The sequence below is a fragment of the Parus major genome, chromosome 19, assembly GCF_001522545.3.
Source record: "Parus major isolate Abel chromosome 19, Parus_major1.1, whole genome shotgun sequence".
Classification (NCBI taxonomy): domain Eukaryota; kingdom Metazoa; phylum Chordata; class Aves; order Passeriformes; family Paridae; genus Parus; species Parus major.
The window spans coordinates 7086949-7101144 of record NC_031787.1 but is presented as its reverse complement, the minus strand read 5'-3'; the positions used below and the strand labels follow the sequence as shown (position 1 = coordinate 7101144).

Genomic DNA, 14196 nt, shown 5'->3' with positions numbered 1-14196 from the left:
TGGTGATTTTGTTTTTACATTAAAATCAAAGAGAATTGGGACACCCTGTGCTAATTTGCAGGAGCTGACAGGAATCCTGCTCCAGAATCTTCCAAGCAGACTGGACAAAAGCAGTAACATTTCAGGTGGGGAGAAGAAGGAACAAAGACATTCAGTGACTTCCTCAAGGTCATACAGGGATCTATTGCAGGGCAGGGTTGAGTTCCCAAAGTCTCAGCCCACTTAGGCACTGGAAAAAGCAATGAAACAAGAGTATGTACTAAATTTGGCACAGCCTTTTAAATGATGCATTGCTCCAAGGGAACAAGAACCTCCACTCATGCTAAGCCAGACACCAAAGGAACACAGAAAGGAAAACTACTCACTCCACCCAATTTATCTGATCACCTTCATATTTCCTAAGTCAATAAGGCCTTTCTTGGCCAGACAGTCCAACCTACAATTTAGATCTTATTACAAAATCAGACACACTAAACCACTTTCTCCCTCAGGCAGCAGGAGATAAAAGGCCAAGTAAGCAACATTTGGTAACTGGCTTCATGTAACAGCTTTGGATTTTCTTAAAAGCCTCAGCATCGATTGTTTTCTTTAAATAGCAATGGTTTATTGAGAAACCTTCTACCCCTTTTAAAACACAAGGTTCTCCTGAAGTAGTGAAGGGAGCAAAAACTGCCTTGCCAAGGCTTATTTGTCAGAGTTTTGGATACCTGGTGCTGGCAAAACACTTGGAAGCCAAAGTTAAGTTAACAGTGGTGCTGAAGGGCTGAGAGGGGAGACTTGGGAGATGGAGAGGAAATGAAAGCATGGGCTGACACAGAACAATCCTGGGATTCAGCTCCAGTTGTGTTTCATCCAACAGCTCAAGCCAGTGCTGCAACTTGTGAGCATCCAAAGGAGCTAAAAGCTCCTGGAGTGCAGAGCAGCCCAGCTCTGGTGTGGTCTCTGCACAGCTCGGGGCAAAAGGAGCAGAGGAATTATTTTCATGGAGGCAAATCACCAGCACCCTGCTGTTACATAAAGCCTGTTTTGTGGGGAATGTTTCCAATGATGGTGTCATTTGGGATCCCAGTGGCAGTCAGGTTCAGGATGAGCTGCAGCACAGCCTCAGGAATGCTCCTGCTTTTGCAGAATCTCCCACTCCCTTTTCCATCCTCGTTCCTCCCTTTTCCTCTGCCACATTTTCATGTGGAAAACAAGCAACTGCAGCGCCTCGTTCAGGGATGTGAACATAAGGCTGTGATGAAAGAACTGAAACATCTCCCCTAGGCCTTCTGCAAACTGAACTCAAACAGATAAAAAAGCCACTATTTAAGTTTGCCTGGGAAAGTTCCTCCACATTTGGAAGCCCCTTGAGGCAGGGACTGCCCTTCTGTTCTGTCAAACAGCCACTTGTACAAGCCATGATTGCACAACTACTTTTATAAGGTTTCCAATTATACAAAGAATGTGTTTTTATTCATGTTTACAACCCTGAGAAACAAACCCTGAAACCCCAAACTCGTTGCATTCAAATTCCATGACCTGCTAGTGGCTCCACCAGCGATGTGGTCCCAAACTATTAATTTACACCTTGGTCTAGAATGAACTTCAGAAGGAGCAGATTGCAGAGCACAGTGGAGTTAACACTTCCAAAAGTCACAATGTGCTTCCCTCCTTTCCCTCTCCTGTCCATATTTTAGCAGTCAGCATTCCTGGGCAGTTTCTGCCTGCCTTGGGCTAGAAGCTCAAATTCCAAGCAGTTGGCAGCACTGGCATTGCCCTGCTGGAAGCCACTTAACCTGCAAAGCTGGCTGCATTGGAGCATGGACATGGAACAAGGAGGGGAAGGAAGCATCAAAGGTGAAAGCACTGGGAATGTACAGCCTTGTTTTTCCCCTTGGCAGGGGACCAGCTGTGTCAAAAAACAAAAGCAGAGCAGAAACTCTAATCTACTGTAAAAACAGCAAGTAAAACAAGCCTCTTTCCTCATCTAGTTAAGCACCTTCTGTGTCCCAACACAAAATCCAGGGCACCAAATAAAAATCCAGGGAGTTACTGCCCCATCCCAACTGGGCACAGGAGCCTGGAGTCACCCAGCTGGCCCAAAAAGTGAAGCAATTTCACCTCCAGGGCACAGATGCTGCTACATTTACACCTCAAACCCCTTTGCAAGGGGCACAGCTCCTCTGTCCCTAGTGATCCCAGCCTTTCCAGGCTGCTCCAAGAAGCTGAACTATTCAAGCTGCACACACAGAGCTCACAGCACCCTTTCCACTCAATTCAGCTCATAAATCTCTGGCTGTGCCTGTTTTTTCTGAACACAGATTTTATAAGCTGAATAAACTTTACGGAACAGTTATTCCAAGGCAGCCGAGACCTGGGAACTCGATGCCTGACCACAGCCAGGCACTGCAGGCTCCAGCAGACACTGGGAAAGTTTAGTTTTTCCACTTCAGAACAAGATCCTCTTACTGGCCTGCTCTTTCTTCTGCATCAAAACACTTACTGGCTCTGAGAGCTTTTAATTTAGCTTATCCTGACACTCCTCAAGAGTTGGAAGGGACTCATCAGGATCAGTGAGTCCAACTCCAGCACAGGACACTCCAACAATCCTACCCTGTGCCTGAGAGCTTTGTCCAAATGCTTGAATTCAGACAGGTTTGGTGCTGTGATCAAACCCTGGGGAGCCTCTTTCCAGTGCTCAACCACCCTCAGGGTGAAAACCTTCTCCTGATATCCAACCTAAACCTCCCCTGACTCAGCTCCAGCCACTCCCTGGTCACCAGAGGGAAGAGATCAGTACCAGCCCCTGCACTTGTGAGGATAGTGAAGACCCCAAGCAGTTAAAACAAAACCACCAGCTCACAAATAGATCTTTTGGGCTGAGAGCCCATTTTCCAAGGAAAAAGGCAGCTGGATTAGGCCAAGCACTTCCACAGCCACTGACGTGCAGCGTGAGGGTACCGTCTGCTCCTGGGAGCACCTACCTTGGAAATGAGCTCATCATGGTTGGCCAGGTGAGCCCTGCAGTGAATGCAGCTGTAGGTCCTGTGGCACGAAGGCAGATATGCCTGGAAAGTCTTGGACCTTGTCATCTTCACCATTGGAGCCACTGAGCGCTGGCTGAACTCCGGGGTGGCCCAGGAGGCGCTCCCGCAGGACGGGTCGCACGGGAAACACCGGAACACGCAGGTAAAGGCCGTGGTTTGGCAGGGGATGGGTGTGTGGGGCAGGCTCCACACGCTGGTGATGCTCCAGAGGAAGAGATTTGGGCAGAGGAAGCAGGGGATTTCACAGAAACCTGCGGTAGAAAATAGGCAGAACACTCAGCTCACAGAGGTGACAGCGCTGTCCCAGCCCACAGGGGGATTTAGGGTTGGATTCAGGAGCAGGAGCCAGGAGTAATGTCTGGGGGGTTAGATCAGGAGGACAGATATTTATTCATTTGCTGGCTGCCCTCACACCTTCCTGCTGTTATCTCCACCCATTCTTCCAGCTCTGGAAATGACTGCAGAGGTGTGACAATAATTCCCACCAGCCTGATTTCCCAAACCCCTCTGGGGAACTCAGCACCACCCTGGGCTCTGCCAGCCAGGGAGAAAGTGGGGAGCAGAGCCAGCCCTGCTGTCCCCTGGCTGACTCACTGCTGTGACACCCCAGAAGCCCAAGGGAAAAATGAGAGCTGAACCTGGGTTTTCTGGGCCACCAGGTAAGGCCATGAGTCACCAAACCAGTTTTTCTCTCCATTGTGCCCTACTTTCCACATGGGAAATGCAGGATTCCTTCATTACACTCTCCTTTATAACTCCCTACAAGCTCTGAAGGTAGAAGCTACTCTATAAACTGCACTTCAGTATTTTATTTTTTTTTATCTGAACATCTGACAGCAGCCAAAGCAAGGCACAGCCTCTGAAGACTACTCCTGATAGCAAGAGACAGTTAAAAACCCTATTCAGGATGGAAACACCATTTTACACTCTGACATCATCTGACAGCACCTGCAAGGCAGCTCAAGTCTGGGTCACTTTTTGTTGGCAGAAATGGGAGTTTTCAGATCCCACACCTATAAAAGTCTTACCAGCTACAAGTGTTCCTTTTGAGGATGGAAATGCATAAAGGAAACAGCTCCCCTCCCTCCTGGATCCATGGCGTGCATGCACGCTCTACAAATTAATCATGAACTCTGCCTGCTCCTCCCAGGAGGATTTTCCTCTCCATAAAACATGTGATTCTGCTCAGTTCTGAGCCTGCACTTTGTGTGTCAAACATGGAGCACCATCACTCACCCCCAAAATAAAGAAAACAAGAAATAACATCTTAGGCATCCATGAAAACCTTGCCTCCATCACTATCCCCAAGCCTTGTCATGGTTGACAAAGCAGATTCAAGGTATCCAAGCCATGGGCAGGGACACCTTCCACTGTCCCAGGGTGTTCAGAGCTCTGTCCAGCCTGGCCTTGGACACATCCAGGGATCCAGGGGCAGCCACAGCTGCTCTGGTTACCCTGTGCCAGGGCCTCACCACTCTCACAGGGAAGGACTTTTTGGTGATACCTACCCTAAACCTCTTCTCTATCAGGGTGAAGCCATTCCCCTTGTCCTGTCACTCCCTGCTCCTGTAAATAGTCCTGGTACCAGACAGAGGGACCATGACCCCACACCGTGCTCAACAGGAGGCAGAATCCAGTAAACAGGACACCCAATTTTTTTCCCTTTTTTTCTGAAATATTTTTCTTCTGCTCTCCAGGAGGCAGGTCCCTCCCAGTCAAATGGGAAAAAGGCATCTTGCTCATCAGGCAAACTGCTGATAAAGCTTATCTATCATGATCATAACAGTCAGCACTTCCCCAGCAGTGCTCATTCCTAAAGCTTTTTGCAAATACCAACAGATCAGATTAACCTTTTCCAATTAAAGTTACAGCCACAGCTAAGCAGGACCCATCCTGACACAGAAGGGTTTATTTTCCAGCTTGTGAGGAATTCACCCTTCTCTTGTCCAGTCCAAATGGGGTTTTGTCAGGAATTCACCTGGTCAGCTGCTAAGGACTGGGCACTGTTTGCTCCACAGCTGCAGCTCTGGATTTTAGCAAAATTTGCCTTTTACACTTGTCAGAGAAGGAAAATAAATCAGTCTTCACCTGTATCCTGCCCCAGTTTTCTGTGTGCACCAGAATTTTGTCAGAACTGAATTTTGCATTAGTCAGCATTGTTTTCCCATCCACAGTGAGAAGCACTCAAGGACTGCAGCCTAAATTTGCACCAGGGCAAATCAGATGGAAACCAAAGCAGAATCCATTTTCTGCTGATACAAAACCGTCCCAAATTTCCAGGGCCCTGATTGAGCAGCTGATGTGTTTTATCCCAGAACCTGGAATCTGTGAGCCTCCAAGGGCAGGGAAGCAGGAGACCAAATGTGCCTGTCCTGGGGCCAAACAGAACTGGATCCCAAGGCACTGTCTGGAGATTCCCCTGGACAGAGCATCTGGAGGAAGGCACGAGGAAGGACTGGCAATCACTTCACCTGATTCCTGAATGAGAATCCAGACTGTATCTAAACCTTAAATTTGATTTGATGCAATCCCCTCTCACCTTCATTTCAGCATGGATCAGTAAAATAATCAATCACCACTTTTAGCACTTCCATCCTGCCATGCCAAACTTTCCTTTCCTGATCAGCTGGAGAAGGCAATCCACAGGCACCCCCAGAGCCCAGAGGAGACATAAATAAACCCCAACCAGATTAGTATCACAGCAATCCCTTAATTTGTTGTTTGCTGACCCCTCTGTCCAGACCTGCTAAGCATCAATGCTTCAGAACAATGAATAAACCAGGAAATACTACAGCTGCATTTATCTGACAGAGCAATGAACACACACAGGAATTATCTGCTGCACACAGCTTTCTGCAAAAGCAGTTCATGAACATTCATTTATTTGACCTCATAACACACTGAACATCAGCAAAAAACATTTGACCTTTTAAAAGCAGACAAAAAAAAAAAATTCAGGGGAGATGATATCAGAGGAACTGCAATTCCTGTTCTCAGGGCTGTGCTGAGAAGGCAAACTCCATCTCTCTGCTTCAGGCAGAGCAAAGAATAAAGATTTGTGAGCCAAGATCATGGTGGGAAGCCTTGCTAAGAAAATGCCTTGAATAAAAACTTCAGATAAGCTTAGCTATTGCAGCTATAATTTATCAAGACACCACTTTCATACAGTCTGATCACATGAGCATTGTCTACCAAGAGCTCTGTCCTCATCAAAGTGTGAGAGAGGAGGGAAACCTACAGGAAAAGCATTTTGATACCCTACAAGAACAGCCAGCAGCTTGTAAGGACCAATTTCTGTCCTAAATATAATTTTGAAATGTATTCAGTGGCTCCCAGCAACACAAACCCCAAACCCTTGGATTTTTCATGTCCTAATGACAACTACATTTGAATTAAAAGACAATTACCAGCTAACAGTGCATTTGTTCTGCTGCAGAACAAAGGCATGAGGATGAATTTGGGCTGTGCCTCTGGTTTTCAGAATGATGAGTTCATGTTCATCAGCATCACAGGCAGTGGGCAGCAGTGGAGTCATTCCACTCATTTTAAAAAGAACAAAAGAAGGTTTGTTCACTTTATCATCGTGCCCAGGACTGTCAGAGAGATGAGTATCTGTCACCAGCACCACCATCCATTATTTTTCTTTTCTCATTCAAGAGAAATTTATCTCTGGGATGCACTCACTCAATTCAATGGAAGAGAAATTTGTGCCTATTAATTAATGCACAACAAGTCAGAAAGCTGGTTTAGACAAAAGGAAGGAATTCTAAAGAAAAAGCTTCCAACATCATTAATTGTGGGTTATCAGTCAGAGAATCAGCTGAATGTTTTGCTTGCCTGCACTGGGTGTGTTGGGCTGTCCTGCTTCATCCTGCAGAGTTTTGGGCAGATATCAGCTTCCTGATGGAAAAATCACCACATTTTGCCACTTGGGCAGCTTTTTAGTTCAGAATCCACCCTCCACCCGTGGGTGTCCAACATCCCCTTTCCACATAAAGCTGTCAGCAATTCAGGAAACACAAAAAAAGGGAGGAAGTCTGTGCCAAGCACTTGCTAGACAAGGCCACTACGTGTACAAGTCCATATGTCAGAGAAAAAAACCATCACACACAAGCCTAATTTTGAATAAAATCCATTTGCAATGCAGCTCAGATGCAAATGATCATTGTGGCAGGACAAACAACAGGTTTGTTGGGTCTGAGAGTTTGTTTTATGGATTATTCAATTTTAGAGATAAACTTCAGCCTATGAAACACTTGTTAGAATAGAGCAAATGCTACAGAAAGCTGTTTGCAGCAGCTCTGAAATAATCCAGATATTCAGAAACCTAACCTTTCTCCTTTGGTGGCTCTCTTCTCATTTATAAAGAAAGAGTTTGAGATGTGCTGATTCCCAGTGCAAGGGAAGCACAGGAGGAATGTGGTTTGGAGAATTTTCTGTGTCTAAGCTGTGGCAGCCTGGTTTGCTCCATGCTCTGAGCAGGATTCTAAAAAAAATTCTCAAGGTAAGATCAGCCACTTACCAGGGTTTTCTTGACAAAAACTGCCTTAATATTCCTTAATGCAGCCTGAAGGAGGAAGGCTGGTCTCTAATTGGAGATGGGGTTTGATGCCCTGCTCTGCTTCCCTGTGAAATAGAAGTTATCACTGTCAGGTGTTGGGCCCTCAAAGACACCTGGTGCTGCTAAAGGAATATTTCATACTCTGCTGGTGACAAAATATCCTGATTTGGGGCAGTTCTGGAGATGCACAGCTCTGGGAAAGATGAACCAGATCGTCTGAAGGTGGGAGGGTGGGATGTACCTTGTGGAAGGTCTGGGAGGAAGGATGAGCATCTTGAATTTAAACAGGGAACAACACAAGGGAAAGCCAAGAAAGGAGCTGAAATAGCAGATGGGTGATCACATTGTGCTTCACTCTTCAGTGTCAAGTTTCTGAAATGCACCAATTTCAAACCCTGGCTAAGGTGACAGTGCAAAGAGCTCAGCAGGAGCACCACCACTGATCCCTGAGTGTCCTTCTCCAACACCTCAGCTCATCCTCCAAACCCTGGAAGTAGGGAAAGAACATGAGAAAATGTGGAAAACAGCCAGCAGGAACCCCCTGCACTGACTTTTATCAGTTGCATGGACACAATTACAACACAAATAATAATATTTAACCCCTTTTCCTCCTCTGGATGTCTCCTAGCAAGTGACTTCATCTCTTCCTGCATCACAAGGAAGCACCTCATGGTTTGGGGAAAAGGTGAGGGAGGGATGGAGGGATGGAGGGATGGAGGGATGGAGGGATGGAGGGATGGAGGGATGGAGGGATGGAGGGATGGGGGGATGGAGGGATGGAGGGATGGAGGGATGGAGGGATGGAGGGATGGAGGGATGGAGGGATGGAGGGATGGAGGGATGGAAACAGCACTCCAGACACCTGCAGGAAACCACTAGAGGGCATCAGGAAGAGCTGCAGCAGGAGGCAATCCCAGCCTCTCCAGCCGGCCACAGGGAATCCGGGACGGGCAGGATGCCAGCCCTGCTGCACCTGCCGTGCTCCACATTCCACAGCCAGCCCGGCAGGAAAAACCCCAGCCTTATCCTGCTGAACAGCTCCCAGCACCAACCCCGGCACAACTGCCAGCCTGATTATATTAATCACCTTCTAAAAGCTGGGGTTTGGTGGCTTTTTTTTCCTCTTTAAGATCATTGCCCCATGTCTATCACAAATCTCGTCAAAAATAGATACAGCACCCCACAACAAACCCTCCTGGGGTGTCTCTGATGGACAGAATTCCTCTAAAGGTCACCTGGAAAGTACAGGAAAATGAGTTGAACCTTAAAAGGAACAAAGAGCAAATTTTAAAACTCACTTCAGGTTAGAATTTTAAGTCTGTGTAGCTTTGTCACTGTAACCCAGTAAAAACCTATTAAACTTATTAATTTTTTCAAATGGTTCTTTACATAGTTGATTTAAGTTCTGTCAATTTGGAGATTAAATCAAATTTTCAAGTTTCACTTATTAAAATAACCCACACCAGTGCATTTTCAGGTTCTCAAATGCAAGAAGCAAGTCCAAAAGGCTCCTGCATTCCAAGCAGGAATCCTTGTGTGAAATACAGCACTCAGTCAACCAAAAAGGGAAAGAACAGGTTAAAATAACTCAGTGAAGATGGTGCAGAGGTGCTTCTTTCTGGCTCCTGACTACAGAGAGCAGGTGACAATGAGACTTTTCTGAGTTTCTTTACAGCCTAAAGCTGGGCTTGGACCATTCAGTGTCAGAACTGCTCACTCATCTCTCCCCACCACCCAAAGCACCCTCAGACAGCATGGGGAAGAGCAGGGAAAGGAAACAATTCTGGATATTTTATTCAAAGCCTTTCCTCTACAATTTCATCTCAAGAAGGCACGGGACGAGCTAGGACAGACATCACCTGGCTCAATAGTTTATTACAGAAGGTTTCTTTAAACCTTTTTTTATTTAAAGGTATTATTGAAAGATTATAATTTATTACTTTTTACAGGCCTGTCTCTGAAACCACACGAGCAGGGACTGCAAGATTCAGCCTCTCCAAGGAATGACTGACACCTCTGGCTGAATTCTCTTCCCACTCTCACGAGTTGCCTGGCAGCGATATCTTTGCAATGCAGAAGAGCCTGTGCCGCTGATAAGGAGCAGCAGGGTGAGATTACAGCTGTGAGCTGCCCACCTTCAGGTCCCTCCAGCCAAATCCAAGGCCCAGTTGGTCCAGAGGCCACTCCAGAGGGACCAAACACAGCAGAAGTCACCCAGAGAAGCAGCACGATTCTGAACGAGGCAGTGCTTCCGTCTGCTCCCACCAGCAAATCCCACTTGTGCCACAAATAAAAGCTGCAAGCTGGGCTAATTTAACACACAAGTGACTCCATTTCCTCCTTTACATTTTGCAAAGCCCCAGCAAGCCCAGGAAGGGGTAAGAGTCCTGCAGCTGAATCAGCTGAGCTGCTGCTGCTCCTTTCAGACCAACCCTGGTGCTGGACAAAGCCATGTTCAAGGTGAAGGTGACATTTGGAGCCTCAGATCAAGGACTTTGCCAGTGTCACACAGACACAGTGTTCTACAAAACCAAACAAGACCCTTGGCTTGCTATTCTAGCACCAACCTGAATTAAAGACAGCAAGGAAAAGCTCTTTCAATGCAAGTGATCATTTACTGACAAAATGGAAATGCTTTTCGTCATCCCAACTTCTCAGCTTGATTTGCTTTAATTGCAAAACCGTCTGGCTGTCCAAATAAATCTCCAATCATTGTATTTTCTGTAGTGTTCCTCAGATCACTTTATTATCTCTCTCTCTGGCAAACGTAGGTATGACCAAGATTCAATTACCTGGGGCTGCTGGATGGATCATTCATTTCTCCCTGATAAAGCCAGGGAACACGGTGAGAACATTTATCTGTTGCAAGGATCATTCCAATATCCTCAAAGACATTAAAGAAGGGTCTGCTAGAGCTGCCTGTCATGACTCACTACTATAAGCTCCCCTTGCCAAATTTCCAAGTTTTCACCTGCCCACAAACCCCACCTGCTCAGAGGGTTCTTCCCAAGAACATCTTTAACCCAGCCTGGCTCTGCCCAGCAGCTCATCTGTCACAAGACAGGCAGTGACTTCATTTTCTACCCTCATACATCTGATTCTTTTCTGAGGAAAGCTGAGGATAAGATGGTGAATTCTGACCCATCTCTGCCAGGAACACTTTTAATGCAACAGTTCCTGCATTAACAAGGGACAAACTCTGCAGTACTTCAAACCACAACCTTTCTCACCTCCCTTTAGCAGTGCCATGTGTCAGGGGGGCAAAGTCAGGTGAGGATTTGGAGCTTGGAACTTCACATGACAGATGCTTTATAACTGAATCTAGTTTAAGAAGGTCAAGTCAGCTGTTGCCTTGCCAGGTTTTGTCATTAGTTCCTCCTGGATATCCTCTCCAGCCTGCCAAGGCAGGTGAACTGACTCACCTCTCACAGTTCTGTGACAGAACTGACGCAAGTTTGAGCTGGGAGTTCCTGGGATTCTCATAAAGATTTCTTATTTCCCCACAATTAATAATTAACCCCTTTTTTAAAACTTTTTTTTTTTTTTTTTTGTCTGTGATGCTGGACAGTCTGTTTTTAGTAACATCTTGCTCCAGTCATATTTCATCAGTGAAACCTCAGAGGTTTCTTCTGGAGCTCTGTGGCTGGGCCATGCAATGCCCAGGTCACACCACGCTACGTTTTGTCCTCGTGGTGCCAATGTGAAACAGGAGAAGTCACACCACTCTGCCATCCCTCTCAGCAGATTAAAAACTTCTCTGAAGGGCAAATTCAAAGCATCCTCAGCTTTTAGAACTTTTAGTAGCCTTTGCTCGACTGTGGGAGTTTTGCTCTGTACAAGTCACGACGCCAGTGGGGAAAAAAAAAAAAAAGGAGTCTAAAAGTGATGTATTTTTGTGAGTCAGCAAAACTCACATTTTAACATTCTCCACCAACACCTGAGCAGGTGTAAAAAAGCAATCTCTAGATGGACCTGTCAATGAGGGAACCGGAAGGCAGCTCCACCACCTTGCCTTCCCATAACTTTCAATGACTCACAGTGCCTGGCACTATCATTTGTTAAAGCAAGAGTGAAGCAGGGATAATAGCTATTTACTAAAAACAGAGGAGCGTGATTAGCTTTAATTAGCATTGTCAAGTGACTTGAGATTGTCAGGTACAAGATGTGGGAGAACTAAGTCTCATTAATTATGTTATTTCCTGCAGCCTTAAGTGGCTTGGCCAGTCCAGTGACGCTTCCGGAGACAGAGCTGCTCCCGATGGCCAACACATCCCACACCAGAGTGTGGAAATGCTCCCAGCAGGCCTGCAAGATGTGGCTGTCCAGTAAAAGGTGGCAGAGAAGGAGTGGAAACAGGAACACTCAGCTTACATGCTGCAGGACAGCCACAGACCCTGACAAATGGGGACAAAAAGGCAAAATGACATGGCAGAAATCAGACTCTGAGACAACCGACTGCCAAAATCCAGGGAGATGAAGACCAGGGACCAATGTGGGCTACAGGGAACAGGATTCAGGTCCAGGGTACAGCACTCTTGGAAAACTGTCTTTTTTATTCTCCCCAAAAAGACAAGCTATAAGAAATCCACATTCTCAACCAGCATCACAGGGTAAACAGACACTGATTTACCAGCTAAAGAGTTTGTACTAAAGAAATGAAAAATCTTTGAGTCAGAGTAGTCCCCTCTTTTCCATGGACTCTCCTTGGCTTCTGGAAGGAAAAGGAAACCTGTCCTTAGTCATTAGTTACTGTGATGGATCTGAAAGACAAAACCCACAAATAAACAGGCACAGGAAAGAGGGAACATCTTGAAGGACCAACTTACGGGTCTCACTCAAGGAGTGGAAAAAGGCAGCTATCCTGGTTTCCAAGCAATAAACACACTCTGCTACATCCTGGACATCCTGATCAGCCTCAAAACAGCCCAAGGAGCTCTCAATTTCCCCATTCCTGACTCTGCTGTGATCCCTGTGCTCCAGCACTCCATAGCTGACCTCTAATGAAGACTCTGCTTATGCTCAAGCAAACAAAGCTCTGCCAGTTAATGACCAAAGCCCAATGAAAGCCTGGCTTTATTGGTGTCTCTTCTTCCACACACACAGGCAAAGGCAAGGCCATGATGCAAGAACAAGAAATAAATGGTTTTTTACTCCTCTGCAATCCCTGCAATGCTTTTGTAGTACCACACCAGAGGAAGGAGGTCCCAACTTTCTAAACTGCCATCCAGGACCTACACCAGAGTGACCAGTTCCTTAATTAAATTCTCTCTCAGCAGCAGGTATTCAATCCATGAGTCAAGGAGCCTTTGAGGGAATGTGGATTTACAGGTAGGGATGCTGTCTTCTTCAACACAACCCTGACTCAACTGCACACACCAAGCAGCAAGGAAAGGAAATCATTTATTCAGAATCTATGAATCCAGAGGACATGAGGGAGCTCAAGGACTGTTTTGCCAGTTATTCCAATCCTGGCACTGGGAAAGAGACACCTGCAAAGAAAACTAAAATAATAAGTAAGTAAGAGAAGCACTTGACACCTCCATCAGATGAAAACAATGTCTCTGCCCTCCCTACAGCATTCCCAACCTCAGCTTCAAAGTGCAGGCCTCACTTCTACATGGCCTTTCGGCAGGAAACAAGAACCAGGGATCCAGGGAGAAAAGGAGAACATCCCAATTCGTTGTTCCAGCGCTGATCTTACACAGCAAACAATGTTTACAAGGAACCAGAGGCGTGGAACCAACACGATGAGATCTTGAACAAAATCAGTGGGAGTGTTCTGCGAGGATGAAGTCACAAAACACATCCTTTCCAGGCAGAATCCTCTCACGGATTACAAGGCAAGCTCCCTCGGTATCTGCTTGTTTACAACCCTCTCAGCACAGGCCTCCCTGCACTGCCCAGCTTTAAGTACCCATAAACGCATTAGGAAAAATTCTTATCTGGAGCAGGGAGCAGGCCCTGAGGAAGGCAGGGGCAGGCAGGCAGTGCAGGACAGCAGGTGCTGTGCTCTGTCCCGCCCTTGCCCAGCTGCACGCGAGGAACACTGGTCTGACAGGCCTTCCTCTGGCTGTTTTCTAAGACAGAAAAAGGTGAGGACAGAGCCACTCCAGTAATTTGTAGGGTAAGGCTTCAAGGATTCCATTTCTTTTTTCCTACCCCGTTAAAATCACGTTTTAAACACAAGCATTTCAAATCAGCTTCACTTCAAAATTCAGCACTAAAATCTGAAGCTATGGACCCATGGCTACTTCTGTCACCTCGAACTTCTCTGGCTTTTCTGGATCAAACCCAGAAGTTTCTATGGAGATGCAGAACCCCGTTACCATTTCACCCTCAGCCCTGGCCCTCGGCGGAGCTCTGCAGAAGAGGAAGTTGCTACACCCTTATCAGAGGCGATAGCAACAACACAGAGCAGCTGAGTTACCCCGCGCCCGGTTTCGGTGCTCCGAGTGCCAGAACTGCCCTGGGAGGGGCATCCCCAGGGTGCCCCGCAGCCCCTGTGCCCCCCAGGCACGATGGCAGCGCTCTAGCAGAGCCACAGCTGGGCACTGCCGGGGCTCCAAGGGCTCGCAGCACAGCTGCCCAACAGAGCTGCTGCCCCGG

At 46.7% G+C, this 14196-nt stretch overlaps 1 protein-coding gene across 6 annotated transcripts in view; it reads right to left on the bottom strand.

The window, feature by feature from the left end:
- Window positions 1–14196, bottom strand: part of YPEL2 (yippee like 2) — a 32966-nt gene that overhangs the window by 18137 nt on the left and 633 nt on the right. For 5 of the 6 annotated variants that reach the window (XM_015646766.2, XM_033518831.1, XM_033518832.1 and 2 more), the window contains exon 2: window positions 2967–3280. In XM_015646766.2, coding sequence (XP_015502252.1) covers window positions 2967–3083 — 117 coding nt within the window. In that variant the 5' untranslated portion in view covers window positions 3084–3280. Of the gene's footprint in view, window positions 1–2966; window positions 3281–7551; window positions 7812–14196 lie in introns of those variants that run through there. The other variant, XM_033518834.1, reaches the window with a different exon arrangement.